At 41.9% G+C, this 18,609-nt stretch overlaps 1 protein-coding gene across 2 annotated transcripts in view; it reads right to left on the reverse strand.

Moving 5' to 3' along the window:
• Positions 1-341: 341 nt before the first annotated feature.
• The window catches only part of ZSWIM8 (zinc finger SWIM-type containing 8), a gene marked incomplete in the record, with an annotated part of 160,939 nt that continues 142,671 nt past the window's right edge, over positions 342-18,609 (reverse strand). For both annotated transcript variants that reach the window (XM_077454531.1, XM_077454532.1), the window contains 3 exon segments: positions 342-1,353; positions 9,790-9,968; positions 12,883-13,002. In XM_077454531.1, the coding sequence (XP_077310657.1) occupies positions 1,150-1,353; positions 9,790-9,968; positions 12,883-13,002 (503 nt within the window).

The raw sequence follows: 18,609 nt of genomic DNA on the forward strand, positions 1-18,609 counted from the left end.
CAGAGAAAGTTTACTTTACCATCAACGTAGAAAAAAATATTAGAATGGCGTACAATTCCTGCCTTCCTCTTATGCAGCATGTAATCTTTTGGTGTAACAAACAGTTTCCTAGAGTGATGCATTTGTGAAGAGTACATAGAATCTCCAGCATGTTACAATGGTTTCCTTACTGTCGGACTACACCCCTCCCTCAAAGTGACTGATTGTGGGTCCCTGGGCCCGGTCTCCTGACAATTTGTAGCCACAGCAGCACCTCTGTAACATGCATATCTCATTCCCATCCACCACATTACCTTACCATCTAAATGTTACTAAAACAATCAGACAAAGGAAACTTAAAGTAAAGAATTGTTTCTCTTTTAATTAGGAAACAAAAATAAGACACAAAAAGCATTAATCTAACAGGAAAGAAAACCAACAAAAATGACAAATACTCTGCTTTTAAGTGGACATACATAATGAAACTTGAAAATCCCCGTTGGGGTTTGGCTGGTGGTAAAACAAACACCAGTTCTGACAGAGTACAACATAAGCCCCCGTAGAAATGCTCTGAGAATATTGGCTAGGAGAAAGGGAAATAACCCCTTTTCTGTATATCTGTAAAGGAATCAAACTTCAAAACTGTACTATGGGCCCAATGCCAAAGCATGTGCCAAACACAAAAAAAAAAAAAACACAACAAAATAAATATTTTATCCCAAGATGGGGACTAGACAAACATGCACCCCACGGCAAATGAACCAAGTAACTGAAGGAACAGTTAGAAGATTGAACAAAGACCCAGCCAATATCACCAAAGCCAACATAAGAAGTGAGGCATATACGTTAACAAGTGTTCTGTAATAAGGAATGACACAGTAAACCTGTGATTGTATTAACTAAAATAAAAAGTATATTTATATATATTTATATAATTAAAAAAAAAAAATCCAACCTTGTACAAAGTTTATATAGCTGCAACCCTATCAGTTCTTTTGCTGTACGAAAAGCCGGGAGCTGGTTCTTATGTCCTGCTGGCGCTAAATAACCATCAATGAGATCTTAATGCTTGACCAGTACAGTGCTACAGTCCATGATGTGTAAGCTGTTCATTTTGCTACTTGCTTTGACCACAATTTTGACTGCTGTTTCTGCACATTGCTGGTGGGGTCAAGGTGAGTAAGTAGCCATTTCCAGCGATACCCTTTGCCACAACTCCTTGGTCTGTTTGCCCCTCTTCAGATTCTGTAGAATGTCATTGAACTGCATGGCTCCCAAAGGGGTGAGACAGAATGCACTCCTTGCACTGCGAATGGCATTTACAAAGTCGTCATAGTCCGCTGGAGTAAGGTGTATTAAACGATGGTGGATATACTGAAAGAAAAACAGATTTATTACTTTGGTCCTCCACATACAGATCATGTTTCGGCCTCTTATGCCTTAGTGCACCAGGTAGTTTATGGTCTGATGCTTGACTCAAGAAAAAGAAAATTGCGTGCATAACCTGATCTGAAAATGACTTGGCATTGAACATTATTCTTACAAATTAGTATATCTATCCTGGCCCAACTTTTATGCTTGTGTGATGTAAGCTGTGAACACATAAAAGGTCCACTCTACACAGTTTATTTTCTACAAACCCGAATTTCTTTCCCTCCCCCCATCATATATTTGATCTTTCTACACAGTGTTAAAGTGAATCTGTGCTTTGGCAATGTTGGAAAAAGCAACAGGTTCACTTTTAGGGTGGCCTTAAATAATGTTCTTACCTGACTTCTTGCTGTTCTATTTGGCTACGGGGATGAAAGTCTTTTTTGTTTTCACTGCCCTGGCCAGAGACTGTTTGCATGGGATAGTAGTGATGCATCGCCTGGCTTTAAGAATTGCTCTGATATACCATTTTGGTGGTTATTAGTTTGCCATAGTCTTTGTGGCAATATGATCCTTGTAAGTGGAGCTAGGACACTGATCACCACATGCATGCAAACCCTGTTAGGTCATGAGCAGGCTGTGGCAGTGAGAAGAGAGGAGTCTGTAAATTTATTTTGGTTTGCACTTTCAAAAATAACCCAAATCAGTGTATATTCGTCTGTGAGAGTCTACAAACTATGGTATAAATATTTGAAAATTCATCAATCCTGATGATCTATCATTTTGAGGCCCTGAAATAGGACAATATAAATACCCCCTTTTTAGAAATGTGATCGTACTTTAGTAAGAGGCATGGATGTTCATAAATAACATTTGTATTGAATCTCCTTTACCCTTAATAAGCCATACCTTACTATTTTTAGCTATACTTGTTACCATTATTTTATTTATCTTTCAGTTTTGTTTTTATAGTGTTGCATTAAAAATACACAAACTTTGAAAAAAAAAATGCATTCAAATAACAGGATTTTTTTTTTTTTTTAAACCGCTTACCTGTAAAAAAAATCCTTTTCTTTTCATACATCAGGGGACACAGAGCCATAGTAGTTACTATGTGGGTTATAGGCCACCTTTAGGTGATGGACACTGGCACACTCTAAGACAAGTGCACTCCCCATATAACTGCTCCCACTACAGGGAGTCCTCAGTTTTGTAGTCAAGCAATAGACGTGTGTACCAAAGAAGGGAGGTACCTCTGCGTCCCCTGATGTACTTAAAAGAAAAGGATTTATAGGTAAGCCATTTTAAAAATCCTGTTTTCTTTTCATACATCAGGGGACAGAGCCATAGTAGTTCCTATGTGGGATGTTCTATAGCAATGGCATCTGAAGGGAGGGAGACACAACAAAAAAGGCAGGGCATTAAGCGGCTAGAGGACTTATATTGCCGCCTGCAGTACACTACACCCAAAAGCAATATCCTCATGACCTTTAACATCGATTTGATAGCATCTGGAAAAATGTATGGACTGAAGACCAAGTTGCGGCCTTGCAGATCTGAGCCATAGAGGTCTGGTGATGCACCGCCCAAGAGGCACGAGCAGCCCTAGCAGAGTGTGCGTCAACATGAAAAGGAGGAATTTTCTTCTTTAGACCATAAACTTGAACAATCACTTGACAAATCCATTTCGAAATAGTAGATTTTGATGCGCTAATAATAGACTTTTACAGCTCTTACTACATCAAGGGACTGTAGTGCCTTCTCTTCCCTAGAGCAAGGCTCTAGGAAGAAAGAAGGCAGAATAATCCTGATTCAAATGAAAACCTGTCACCACTTTCGGTAGGAATTCAGGATGAGGCTGTAATACCACCTTATCCTTATGCATGATCAAATATGGCTCTTTACAAGACAGAGCCGCCAATTCCGATACTCTTCTGGCAGAGGATATGACAACCAAAAATACTTTTTCTTGTCAAAAGAACCAAGGGAATTTCCCGTATAGGCTCAAAAGGCTGTTTCTGTAAAGCCAACAAGATTAAATTAAAATCCCAAGGATTTAGAGGTGCCCTGACAGGGATTAATGCATGTTAGCCCCTGAATAGAACTACGCACCAGAGAGTGAGAAGCAAGAGGGTGTTGGAAAAATACTGATAAGGCCGAGACCTGGCGCTTGATCGTAGTCAAGGTCAACTTAATTTACAATCCCATTTGCAGGAATTCAAGGATCCTACCTATGAGATACTTCCTGGGGTGCCAACCCCTGGATCCACACACCTTCCAGACTCTATAGTAAATAACTGGAAGCTGGCTTCCTTCCATTAATCAAGGTAGAAATTACTGGGCCTGAAAGCCCACGACTCTTCAGAATGTGGGTTTCAATAGCCAAACCGTTAAATTTAGCATTTGTAAGGTAGGATGGCATACCGGACCTTGAGCGAGAAGGTCTGGCCACAATGGCAGGGTCCAAGGGACTCCTACCGCCATCTTTATTATCTCAGCAAACCAAGATCTTCTGGGCCACTAGAATAGTTTCCTTCCTTCCATTCATGTGGAGAAGGCATGGAAGTAGCAGAACCGGAAGAAATGCATAGATTAGTGAAAACTGATCCCATGGGAAGACCAAGGCGTCTGTGTCGCGGACGAGGGATCCGCTAGCGTTCGGAAACAAAGTTGTCGACTTTGTTGTTGAATCTGGACGCAAACAGATCCACGTCCGGAATAGTCCATCTTTGGCATATCGACCAAAAGATGGGGTGAAGGGAGCAGTCTCCCAGAAACAATTGTTGGCGACTCAAGTAGTCCGCCTGCCAATTTTCTATCCTTGGAATGAAAATCGCTGATAGGCAAGGAATGTTGCTTTCTGCCCAGGCTAGAACATGATTCACCTCCTTTTGGGCTGCATGCCTTCCCGTGCCCCCCTGGTGATTGATGTAGGCCACAGCCGTGGCACTGTTGGATTGAATCCTGACCGGACAATTCCATAGCCTGAGCGTCCAGGACTCTAGGGCCAGACATACTGCCCGAATCTATAGAACAGGGGTCTTCAAACTATGGCCCTCCAGTTGTTCCGGAACTACAATTCCCATCATGCCTAGTCATGTCTGTGAATGTTAGAGTTTTACAATGCCTCATGGGATGTGTAGTTCCGCAACAGCTGGAGGGCCGTAGTTTGAGGATCCCTGCTCTAGAATGTTGATGGACAAGGTCCTTTCTGACTTGGACCATTTCCCCTGGACAGAAGCTTCTTCCAGGACTGCTCCCCAGCCTAGAAGGCTGGCAGCCGTTGTTACTTTCTACCAGTATCCTGGAAAGTGTTTTCCTCTTTTGGAGGTTGCTGGATATCAACCACCACTTGAGGCTCTGACATACCTCAGGGGATAAGTGCATTGCAAAGTCCAAAGCCTGAACCTTCTTGTTCCAGGTCGACAGAACGGTGTTGTGTAGCAGTCTTGAATGAAACTGCGCATAAGTGATGGACTCGAAGGAAGCCACCATCTTCCCTAACAATTTCATGCACAGCCGAATGGAAGGATTTCTCTTTGCTTTGACAAGTTGAATCAGTTCTTTTATGTAGATGATTCTTGCCTGGGGTAGGAATACCTTCTTTTGAAACAGTATCTATGACCAGCCCCAAGTACTGTCTCCTTGATGGTTTTAAGGATGATTTTTGTAGGTTGAGGATCCAACCTAGGAATTCCAGGTAGTTTACGGCTGAGATTCAACTTTGGTTTAGACCAGAGACTAATTGATCTACTAAAAGCAGATCGTCTAAATAGGCTAGTACAGTTATACCCTGAGCCTTTAACCTGGCTAAAGGAGGTGGCAGGTTTTTGTGAACACATGCGGTGCGGTGGCCCCACCGAATGGCAGAACCACAAACTGAAAATGAAGATTTTTTACCTCAAAAACATATCAATTTCTGATTAGCAGGAAATATCGGCAACTGATTGGATTGACTCCATGCGAAAGGACCGCATAACCATTTCAGATCTTTGAGCTATAGAATGGGTCATACCTCCCCATTTGGTTTTGGAACCGTGAAAAGGTTTGAATAAAACCCTGAACCCTGTTCCTCTAAGGCAGGAGTCTCCAAACTACAGCTCTCCAGTTGTTCAGGAACTACATTTCCCATCATGCCCAGTCATGTCTGAATGTCAGAGTTTTACAATGCCTCATGGGACGTGTAGTTCCGCAACAGCTGGAGGGCCGTGGTTTGGAGACCCCTGCTCTAAGGGAACCTATGATATCACCTTCTGGGATAAGATATGATCCAGAGATGGAAAGACTTCCTTTTCTCTGGAAACATTTGATCTTAGAAAACGAGGAGACAGGAACTCTAGTTTGTAACCTAGAGAAATTGAGGAAGCCACCCATCTGTCTTGACATTGTTCCTGCCAAATTCTTGAAAATTGCAGAAGCCTTCCCCCCACCAGAGTGGAGGTGCCCCTTCATAATGAGGCTTTAGTATTTTGTTTTGCGGGCTTTCTGCCCCAAGTCCTCTTTTGGCCCTGGGACTGCCCCGGAGGTCTTCCTCTTGAGCTTGACAGTGGAGGCCATTGAGACTGCCTAGAGGCAGATGCTCCTGGCACTGGAGAGGAAGCACGTTTAAAAGGAGAAAGGTTTAAACTTCTTTACCCGTAATAGAGAACAGTTCCCATTAGAGATCCTTTGGATATTTATTTATATTCATCTAGATAGTCTCCAACTAACCATTCACCATGAAATGGCAAACTGGCCAAGAGCTTCTTACACGGTGCTTCGGCTGACCAACTTTTCAACCACAGGACTCTGCGTGTATGCACTAGTCCTAGCATAAGCCGTGAGGCTTGAAAGACAGAACCTTTCATAGCATCCACTGTAAAACATAGTGCATCTGATACACCAGCCCATTGCTGGGCCTGCTGATCAGGAAGAATCCTAAGTATCTCTACAAACTGATCCTTTATGGCCTGAGATACACCAATTGCCCCAAGAATACACTGCGCTACTGAACTTGCCAGAGACATGTTGTTCTTAAAAAGAAATTCCAACTTTTTAGCTGTTGGATCCTTTAACATCTGCACAGTCAGATTTTTATTCACCGAGGCGTTTGCAGCATCAATTGCTGGAATCCCCCATTTCTGATAGAATTCCTCCTGCATAGGATACAGTGTAGAAAACTTTTTTGGGGAAAAAAACTGCTTATCCGGGGGTGGGCGCGTGGCTACATTAGCATCTCCCCGTTCTCCCTCTCTGTGAGACGATCGTGGGTATCGCGACCCGACTCATGGATCTTGCTGGCAGCTCACGCCCCCCCAGGCTGTCTCCTAAAGGTATGTTAGTTTGCCTGTACAAGGCCTTCTGCTGACGTATATCGGCGTGAGGCGGTTAAAGGAGAGATTCATAAAAGAATACAAAAATATTCCTTAGAAAACTCCACTTACCTTCCCGCCACAGGGTTTTCTGTGGTAAACCAACAGACCCAATCTTCACCCTTCACGGTGGGCTCTGTAAACCTTCAGGAGCAGGGGAAACTCGAGGTAACCCACAATCCTGGACCTGCAACAGCTCCCTGGCAGTAAAACTTTATGGCCTCACTACCAAAAAGTACTGGATCCCAGGGTCCAGCGCTCTAGAAAGAGAAGCATTCGCAGGCAAAACCTTGTTTCTTCGGATAAGAGGCCTGGGTACCATTCAATTTGGCCCAAAAAAGGACACTTTGAATGGATCTGGACAGCATGGCAAGGATTGCTCCAGTGGCGCTCAGCACAGCACATCTCATGACCAACACCTTAGACAATGACAAAAAAAAAAAACTGAGGTACTCCCAGTAGTAGGAGTGGTTATATAGGAAGTAGACTTCTTGCCTTAGGGCATGCCAGTGTCCATCACCTAAAGGTGGCCTATAACCCACATAGTAACTACTATGGCTCTGTGTCCCCTGATGTATGAAAAGAAAATTTTTTTTTTTTCCGATATGTAATATATAGTCTTAAAAAAAAAAAAATTGTTGCAAGAAAAAATTCCATAGGCAGTATGGAGAGCTAAAATGGGTCATCAACAAGACTGTCACAAGTGCCCTACAATAATTAACATTTAAATCCTTGATCTACCTATTCCATGTGGATATAGGAATGTATGCTTCAACTCATGTAAGAGATACAGTTAAAACTAATTTACAAACAAACAGCAAAAGGTCACCATTGTTGTTTCTGGCAACAAACAGCATACAAATGTACTGGCATACTTTCCCATGAAATGAACAGACATACTGTGAAGGGAAAAATAGACCATTAAAATATTTGTTGCTTAGTCATGTTCTGAATTAAACATCTGCATAGATACTGCTGCAGCTTTGGGACTAAATACAAATGCCTGATGGCAAATGGCAGTACAGGGTTTGTGGAACATTGTGTGCTCCATAGACAGAATAAGTTGAATGCTATGTGCATTGAGACATCAGAACGGAGTGCTCAATGCATATTTTCCATTACCGCCAATACTAAACAACTGCTCTATACCCACAGCACTTCGCCATGAAACCATGTTCGGTCTGGCTTTAAGGTTGAAAAATGACATGGCTCTATTCAATAGTTATCTCCAGCTTCTTTAGGAAGACAGTGTTTTGTTTTCAAGTGTACACGCTCAGCTACTACCACTTCCTGACAGGAGGAGTGCCGCATTTTTACTGCTTGAAAAGTAAAGAATTCTTTCAGCAAGCTAAGATTATGGTCTAACTGCTTTCTTGTAAAGTCTGTTAGGATGTGTACAAGCGCACGGCCCTATAGAGAGGATCTTGTATAAAGTCACCAGAGAACTGAATTCATTCTACTACAGGATCTTGGCTAAACAAGCTTACTAGTACCAAAGTAAGTATAAATCGATATAAAATATCAAAGGAAATAAAGCAATAGTGAAAACCTCCCTTCCATAGTACATGGCTGAAAGCAAAAAAGCAGACTAGACCCAGACTGGCTTTTACTGCCATGTACAAGAGTGACAGGCCAAAGCTCACCAGAATGTTATTCAACCTTTTCTATACAATTTGATAAGCGAGTAAGTGCATGGCCTCAAGACATTTTAAAGCATACTGAAACCTTTTCGTCACCAATTAAGGCAGAACCTAAGGGGATAGCACCCACCTTCACTGTATCTAAGGACTTCAATGGGCTGCCCTACAAGCAGCAAACATGGCAGAGTAGCGCTTTAGGTGCCATTCATTGTTAAGGACTCCCCAAACACACAACTGGTTCATTTTAGGTATATAAAAGGTGGCCAAACACTATACAATCTGATTCTGTTTTTTCAAAACTATACAATAGCCGTGTCCTCCCACCTATCCAATCACTCTGTAACCAATCAGGCAGGCCCTACCTAGCACTACATAGTTGATAGCCAAGCTAAAGGCATTTGTACAGAGTAAGGTGCACTTTACAGACTTCCAGGGATACACTTCCCTGTTTTCAATACTACACCTCTGCTCCATATAGACTTCTGATCACTCGGCTCCTGCATATGCTGGCAAATGAAGGATCTATGCACAAAGAAGGTAAGATCGACCAGCAGTGGAAGATATTGAGGTTGATTTACTAAAACTGGATTGCACACAAAATCTGCTACAGCTGTACATGGTGGCCAATCCGCTTCTAACTTCAACTTTTTAAATTAAGCTTTGACAAAAAAAAAAAAAGGTGCACCAATTTTGGCACTCACCAATTTTAGTAAATTAACTGGCTATGTATCCCAGGAGAACTGTGCTTACTGACATTGGCTGCATTGAAGAAGCATGCTACTACAGAGGTAGCTGGATGGAAGCAATCTCCTGGAGGGGGAAAGCAGGTGCAGGGTGTGTTTTAATAAGGTCAGTTGTTAAACTACTTTCTCACATTACGAACAGTTTTCATGTCATATAGGACATACACTAGGAAGTCACGTCAAAAGTGCTGACTATGACTATGCCCAGGGTGGCATCTGCACAATTCACAGAAGCTGTACTATTGGTTCCCACAATGAAAATGGCTCTATGAATGGAGGAGGGGGTAGATAAAGGAATGATCTGCCTACTCCATTCATAGAGTGCTTTTTTTGGTACTAGCTTCTATGTAGCCTCTACGGAAGAAAGAACGGGCAATCAGAACACTTTGTTCATTATAAGTACTGTGCCTGGTGTGATTTTTGTTTCCTTTTTAAATCCCTAAACATTAGCTTTTTATTTATGTGTAAAATAGCAATTGTCTGCCTGTGAGATATCTCTGCTTTTTCATCAGAAAATGATTATAAGATGTAGAAGCAATGCACTCAACCTTTACAGCTTAGTGAATTCATACTACTAGAAGTATTAACTATACAAGGGAGACCTTTTTCGATGGATATGGAAAAAAAAAAAATTGTCTTTTTGGTAGACATTTGTGACAAATCAATATGTGGGGAACTATTCCAGTTGCATATAGTATTTCTTACCTGCATGTAGGACTGCTGACAACGTTGAACGAGCTGATGGAAAGCAGGGGTGCGCAGGTGGTTATGGATGTGGGCGGGGTTAAGTCGCTGAAGCGCCTCCATAATGATTTCCTGTAGGACAAATGGACTGAGCACGCCTTTTGCTGCCCCAACACAGAACTGATGCACATAATTCACTCCTAGGAAAAACAAAATGGGTTAGAAAATAAGTGTTTATACTTTATGTATCAAGAACTGCATGACATTCTGTGATGCCTTAACTTATTATTTATGAAGCTGCACTGATGAATGACAGGGAGTGAACAAAAAGCATTCTTCCACAAACACTGAGAAATAGAGCATGTCATCCTTCTTTCGCTTTGCCCTGAATCAATGTATTCAGAATTTAAAACAGCCTGAACACGAGGGACTCCTCAAACTCAGCAATCACGTAAGTGTATACAACTACAGTATAAGCCATGTCAAACACCCAGTCACATGTACATCCACGATTGAGTTTTCTTTCCCCCCGGCCTCATGCATATGGCCTTATTGTTTTTTTCTAAAGGTCCATATGCATGGAAGGTTTGTGCCGTTTACATGTGTACAAAATAAATGGACCGCTGTTGCTGCTCGCAGCAGGCATGTAAATATCAGCAATTATGTAGGTAGCTATGCCTCTGATTACACACTGTTGATGTTTACACCTCCACCTGTACGAGTCATTCATACGACACAAGTTCAAGGTCAATTGGCGCTGCCTCCTACACATTGTTGATGTATAGGTCAGCCCTGAGCATCCGTAGTGGCCAATAGTGTCCATTCACACTGTACACATATAAAACACCATCACAAAATGTTTACAGCATAAAATCCAGTTCAAGGCAGGACTGCAAATGCAGATATTTCTTGTTTTGGTTTACACGCTGATGGCCACAAAGGAGCGGTGTGCATCGGGCCATAGCATGCTGCATTCACATAGGTATGAATTATGGATCTGTTTGCAGCAAACTGTACACCCATGTGTAGGAGGCCTTAAAGTGAAACTGTGGGCTGACAGCTAAATATGTGGTTTGATATTCTACAAGACAAAGATTTGTAATTCTTGCCAGTGTTTGTATCATGCACAGGCACACAGGTGACGCACATATATAGGCTCAGAAATTCAGTCTCCTGATTTTTGTCATCACTGCTTTGCATCCAGCCAGATCATTGAAAAGTCAATCCAAAGCCCCCCCCTTCCCCTCCCCCCCCCTCAGTACAGTAAGCAGCCAGCTGACCCAGGGAGCAGGTATGGCAAATAAGGAAGTAGCAGCGATCTTACTGAAAAGCAAATGCTTGTGTATTATAAGATAGCTGGGCAAAATCCCAAATCATTCTGTAGGTAGAACAGTAAAAAGGTTTTTTTCAATAATTTGCCTGGAACAGTGCTTTTATGTGGGATGCGTGTTTGACTGACAATCCCCTGTTGGAAAAATCCCTGTAAAATGCAGCTGTTCCCTTCCAACAGTGATCACCTCCTTCACATGGCACGTGAGACACTGAGGATATTCCCTACAAATGGAGGAATAGGAAATTAGAGGTGATGCCCACTGTAATGGGATTTCAGCTTTCACATTTTACCACTTCTGGATTTTAAATGCAGGGGATATGTCCTAAAAAAAAAAAAAAAATATAATATAAAATATTAAGTTGGTCCACCCTTTGCAGATATAACAGCTTCAACCCTTCTGGGAAGGCTGTCCACAAGGTTTAAGAGTGCGTCTATGGAATGTTTGACCGTTCTTCCAGGAGAGAATTTGTGAGGTCAGGCACTGATGGGCACTGGCTCGCAGTTTCCACTTTAAAAGGTGTTCTATTGGGTTGAGGTCAGGACTCTGTGTAGGCCAGTCAAGTTCCTCCATCCCAAACTCTCTCATCCATGTCTTTATGGTCCTTGCTTTGTGCACTGGTCCAAAGCATTTGGTGGAGGAGGGATTATGGTGTGGGGTTGTTTTTCAGGGATTGGGATTTGCCTCTTAGTTCCAGTGAAGGGAACTCTTAAGGCGTCAGCATACCAATAAATTTTGGACAATTTCATGCTCCCAACTTTGTGGGAACAGTTTGAGGATGGCCCCTTCCTGTTCCAACATGACTGCACACCAGTGCACAAAGCAAGGTATATAAAGACATAGATGAGTGAGTTTAGGGTGGAGGAACTTGTAATCTAAAAGTCTATAGATTACATAAAAAATATTGCCTAAAGAATTAGATTACCCAATTATCTTAAAGTAGAATTTTAGGCAATAGAGGGTTATAACCCGTCAGATTTTTTTTTTTCCCCCCCCATCATCTGTGTCCCCTTGCGGAGATTTTACTTCACTTCCTGACCCATAGCCAAAACAGGAAGCGAGAGGAAATCCCTGCACATTAAGGTAATTCCTTGGGGACCCCCAGGTCATCAGAACTAGTGTCCCAACTGGAAAATTTTCCATCTATTACTTTTCTGGGGACAACCCAAAATTTGGGATTTTCTTTTACTTTCAATGATAATGGTAAACAAGATGAATAGAGAGGGTGAATCTCCCTAACAGGGGCACAGACGGAAATAAAAACTGACATGGGGTCCAATCCTCCACTCTATCCAAAACGATATAAAAGGTTTTGCCTTTAGTTATACTTTATCGATATATAAACAGGCACATTGTGAAAAAAATGTTCCATCAACAGGGGTTTAAAGGCCCCGAGAGCAAGAGTGGTTAATGCAGGTTGAAATATGAAATTTGACATTTGATTGGTTAGTACGCCAGACCTCCACTTATAGAATAACACCCAAATAGCCAGGCGAAGTCATTGTTTGATTAACCCATTAATGAATAGAAGAGACACCCAACACGTACAATGTCATTTGAGTGCGACAAGCAGAACACTCCCCATCCAGCACAAGCGTTCTCTGAAAAGGTCAGTTAACAGAGGATGCATAAACTTGGTCTCATTACAGTAAAGTGGCTGCTGCAATCGGAGAAGCTTGGCATTTAGTGCGTTCAACACAGGATTAAATATTTCACCTGCAGAGAATAGGGTGGCTTATTGTTCAGCAGGTCCAGCCCATGATACATCATTAAACGGCCTTACCTAACTTGGCAGCTAAACTTAGCAGCCACTTTACATCTTCCGTGTATGGGGGGCTTCTGGAGAAGTTGTTGGGGTGGTCATTGTGAGCTCTGCGTCCCAGCATCTCTAATGCCAGCATCCCTGTGGAAACAACACATTTTATGTTAGCATGTAGTAAAATAAAAATACAAAGTGAGATATAGTTATAAAAACATTACTTCACTCATACAAATCTCAAATCCCCCTTCACTACATTTCTCTATTAAAGCATATCTACATCCAAAACTTTTTTTTTTTAGACCTGGATAGAATATATCTAAAACTTTTTACAATAGAATAGAGAAGGATTAGGACAGCTCTCATGTTTTTATTGTGGTCTGTGTCCCTGCTGATCACAATTATGCCCAAGACACAAAGCTGACGTCTTGATGAAATGCGTAGGGAGTGATCCACACTATCATCATCAAGCACGAGACTCTTTAACCATGTAAGTGCATTTTGTAGATATTAAAATATGTTTAAGGATTTCACACTCATGTGGGCTTTTTTTTTTTTACATGCACATCTGCAATATTTCCGGTACATGCGTCGTGCGATTTTATTTGCGTGATTGCAGTGTGATTTGTCACAAATCGCACTGCAATCGAGCAAACAAAATCACCATACTCCAACTCACACTGCAGTCGGACAAGCCATTTCAGTAACTGTTTTCTTTTGGGATAAAGGTTTTATGTGAATAAATAAAAACGGACCATTCTAAGTGCCGGTCAGTGCTAAATGCCACATTTGGAGGACAGCTTGGTCTGCTGAAAAAAAAAAAACAACAGACTTACTGGCTGGATCACTAGAAGACAATAGCCTAGAAAAGAAAACGAATGTGGCCATCACATCTAAGAATTGGTAAGCTGCAAATATAATAAATGTTTGCTTTTGGGTTTAATACCGCTTTAACCCCAATGATAACTGGGTGGGCAAGCTGGGCTAGTAGTTCAGAAAGGCTTAGTTTGCCATAAACCGGCTTTTCTGTCCACTTCCTTTTTTCCAAGAGAGCATTTAGTATGGTAGGTGGAACTATGACCCAAAAGCTCACAAGACTCATCTACAAGCATCAAGAGGCTAAGTTTTACCAAAATTAACTAGGCCTCTTTAAAGTATATGTAAACCCTAACTAAATTACATTGAATTTGCTAAAATACGGAGTACTGAACTGCAATGCTTGTTTGTCAGGAGTGCCAGCGCTTGGAGATTAGCAACGGGGGTAGAGAGAAAATGTTCTGGAGACTGTCCAGAAGTGGCAAACAAGGCCATACATATCAAATTAATTTTTGTTATCAAAGACAGGAAGATCTGGACAGCCGCACTCAAACATTTTTTTGCCTTTTACTTTTGACTAAGCACTACATCGAAGTGTGAAATGCGTTAGCTTCTGTCTGTACCTGCTGTGACTTTTAATTTTGTTCACAAGAATTTTTTCATAAAAAGGCAAAAAAAAAACGTTTTTTTTAGAGTGCGGCTGTCCAGATCTTCTTCCTGTCTTTAATTGCTATATGCATTGCCGGCACCTGGGCTTCCAAGCTGGTTGAGAAGGTTTTCCACTGTTGCTTGACCTACCTGGAGCGGTGATATCGCGATCTCTACTTTTTGTTATGTTGAGATGAAGACTCTGACCCAGAATGTGTAAAAAAAACATGGAGATGAATCCTTGTTCCTAGTAAGCATTACAGCAAGCAAGCGTGGAAGTATGGCTCTGTGTACTACTCCAGCAGAGCAGGGTTATGGACAGTGGTAGAGCAGCCAGGACTGTACTGGCTTTAATGTATATATCTGGCTTAAGCCGGGTACACACTCGCCTTTTTTCGTGCATGAAAAAAAAACTGACAGCTCTGGTTGGAGCCGCTGTACTAACCTTTTGAGGTTAGTCCAGCGACCTCCCCCGCAGAGCTGTTGTGTTTGCTCCAGAGGAAAAAAAAAATCATTCCCAATTCCACAAGAGGCAAATCTGATATTCCCTGGATCAACTTTAACTCTAAATATTAGTACCTAGTTATATTATGTACATTTAGGAAAAAATCCAGGCCTTTTTTAAAGCAATCTACTGAGCTGGACAGAACCACCTAATAAGGGAGTCTAGTTCACATTTTCACAGCTCTTACTTTGAAGAAGCATTTCCATATTTGGAGATTAAATCTCCTTTCCTCCAGATGTAAAGAATGCTGCCATGTCCTCTGTGATGACCCTAAAGTAAATAACTTTGAAGGCAATTTCTTGAAAGGCGCCCTGTTGCCCATTGCCAAGGGCAATGTCAGAGAAGGGTGGATCATGGTTTTCGCGGATGCATGTCCAAGCCATTCGGCGGTCCAATGCATCTCACAGCAGTGCTGAGGTTCTGCCTTCACTGGATCATTTATGGTTTTGGCCGAGGCACAGGTGTCCATGTCAAAGATTGGAGTCTTCCTCATTGTACAATGACACTGCGGTATTCCACCATCCTTCTCTTGGTTTAACCCGTCAGTTCATTTAATACATTTTCTGGATTTGATTTACTACACTATGCAGATTTTGTGTTTTTTCTCTCCCATTTTTGCATTAAATGTAGCTTCCCCTCCAGATCACCTGGCAGCATTCCATCCTTAGTTATATCAGTCTTTTCCTAATTAGTGTTGGGTTACCTATACACTTGTGTGATCTGAGGTTGTGTTTATCCGTGATCCTACTGATTACCAGTTATACTAGGCCCTGGTTCACACCGGTGCGATTTGTCATGAGATTTGACCGCTCCAAATTGTCTGACAAGTCTCACCCTATTGCCGGCAATGGAAACATTCAAATTGGCGCTACTTATGCTTCAGTGACTTTGAAAAAAGCTCCTGCACTACTTTTTTCCAATTTCACTGCAACATGCTTACACTTCTGTTAAATTAAGTCACAAGCCGCAAATTGGAGGTGCAAATCGCACTGATTTGCTTCTTTGAAATTGCCCTGAAGTAGCGAGATTTCAAAGCCACACTGGTATGAACCATCTATCTTATGACATGATTAGGCAGCTTTCACAGATGGCAGGTATGATGAGCGCGGATGAGCCCTTGGAGGTTTTTACAGGATATTACTTTTATAAGAAACTTGCCTGATCATACCAGTTAAAAATATTTGTTTGTTTAAATGCTTTGCAAAAAAAAAGGCTACACTGCCAGCTTTACATCTCATTCAGGCGAGTTAACATGAAGGGCTTGTGTACGCCAAATATAACAACTCCCTCAGCAAAGGAAAATTCCACTTTCATTAAAAATGATGCAATCTAAATTACTGTTGCACTCATTTTATTAAACCTTTCAATCTGCAGCCATCTGATTTTCTAAATCTGCCATAAAATTCAGATGTTATTTCCTTGAAACCATGACAATCAGGATAATATTGGGAGTGTTCTGTATGCGAGAGATATCAGTTTCTGCTCATGTGATTGGCTCACAGTTTGATCAGAACAGAGATAGATAAAACTCTTAGTGATGTCCAATAAAGTGACTGTATTGTGTAACCTGGACCGTATTTTACAAGACACACAAATTACAGCTACAGGTCAATTTCAGCTGTCAGTCTTCAGGTGAACATTGTGTTATTGTCACCGCCAGCTGTGAAAGATGGTGGATGAGGAGGATGTACACCGCTTTATACTCTACTCAGGAGAGCGCATCACATTCAGAACAAGCAGTTCTCGTATCAGATTGCCGAAAGCTTCTTTGTTTCTATTTATATTTTGGTCAATTCACTCAGGAAAAATGCATAGCAGGCGAGAGAGAAGCTAGGTACATGAAAAGGATTTTCTACTTCCACTAGAGCTTCTATAGAACCCCCTCATCCTGGTCATTTTCTTGCAAATGTAACCTTTCATGTTATTTGAAAGTATGTATGTAATGTAAATGGCCATCAACTGTCGATTGTCATGCAGCGATGCGATGAGTACAGTGGTGTGTCTACACAGTTCAGTTGGGTTTCAACCTTCAGACCACAATAACTACTTTCACACTATAAAAACATTAAGAAAAAAAAAAAAAAAAAAAAAAAGGTACAGGCTAAATCAACTTACACAATATCGCCATTCCTCATACCATTTTGTAAAGCATGCTCTGCTTCCTGATAAGAAAGCCCAGCACTGACTGCTAGCTAGCCACATGGTGACCCCACCCCTTTATGACGTCAAGTCCCGAGGCATGCTGGGACTCTGACGTCATAAAGGGGCGGGTCACATGGTGACATCACCCGGTGACCACGCCCTATACCTATATAAGTCGCCGCACACGTCACACCAGCCAGTACAGCGGAAGACAGCGCCGTGTCAACATCGGAAGAAGAAAGAAGAGAAAAGAGGGAAGAAGGATGGGAGGAGATCGGGCTCCTCCGCTAGTAAATGCTCCAAGAAGACAGTGGAGGAGCCCGGGAGAAGACGCTTGAGAGCGGGAGAAGGGGCTGAACAGAGTGGAGACGTTGGAAGAAGACCCCCGGAGCAGATTAATAAATTAATTTTAAAACTTGTGTTGTGTTTTTAATTGACAGTTTTTCCCCAGGTGAATGGGTAGGGGTACGATGTACCCCTTACTCGTTCACATAGGGTGGGGGGCCGGGATCTGGAGCCCTCACAGGTAAAGAATCTTTGATTTCTGATTACAGGATTCAGCTTACCAATTTAAAAATATTGTTTAAGGCTGGGTTCACACTATAGAAAGCATCGACTCACAGCAGGAGTCGCACTGGAGCCACTGCAGAGATGTGTGAACCGATTCCATAGAGACACGCTCAGAATCTCCTGCTATGCAAATTGGATACGGGGGAAACCCACATCCAATTCGCAATAGTGCGAACCCAGCCTTAATGAAGAAAAGAAACACAGTGTAAAAAGGGTGTTTACAGAGATAATGCAAGCAATCAAGGGGTCTAAAAGGTGTGCTGAATTTCCTGGAGAGCATTTTTATTTGCAGATGCTCACAGACACCAACACACCCTTAAAGTGGTTGTAAAGTCAGAAAGTTTATCTTAACCACATGCCGACCAGCTGTCGCAGTTGTACTGCGGTAGAATGGCTCGGCTGGGCGAAACAACATTATGTAATTTCGCTTGGCCCTGTGGCCACTAGGGGGCATGTGCGAGCCCCCAGCTTCTTCCCCAAGCCCATGTGAGTGCCCGGCGGTCTCGATCACCGCCGGGCTCCTGTGATCACTTGGGGCACACAGAGAACCCGGAACTGTGTGTATAAATGTGTGTGTTTCCGGTTCTCTGAGGAGAGAACTGACAGATCGTCTGTGCATACAGAGTATGAACAGCGATCTGTTGGTTTCCCTGCACAGTCCCATCCCCCCCTTCAGTTAGAACACAAACTAGGACACACATTAATCCCTTCACTGCCAGTGACATTTTTACAGTAATCAATGCATTTTTTAAAAGCACTAATCACTGTATTAATGCCAATGGTGCAAAAAATGTGTCAAAATTGTCCGATGTGTCCGCCATGTCTCAGTCACAATAAAAATCGCTGATCACCGACATTACTAGTAAATAAAAATGTATTACTAAAAATGCCATAAAACTATCCCCTATTTTGGAGACGTTATTACTTTTGCGCAAACCAATCAATATATGCTAATTGCGATTTTTACCAAAAATATGTAGAAGAATATGTATCGGCCTAAACTGAGGAAAACATTTGTTTATATATATTTTTGGGGGATATTTATTATAGCAAAAAATAATGCGTTTTTT

This window comes from Lithobates pipiens, unplaced genomic scaffold, assembly GCF_037356315.1.
Source record: "Lithobates pipiens isolate NorthernLeopardFrog02 unplaced genomic scaffold, aLitPip1_a1.2 Scaffold_25, whole genome shotgun sequence".
NCBI classification, from domain to species: domain Eukaryota; kingdom Metazoa; phylum Chordata; class Amphibia; order Anura; family Ranidae; genus Lithobates; species Lithobates pipiens.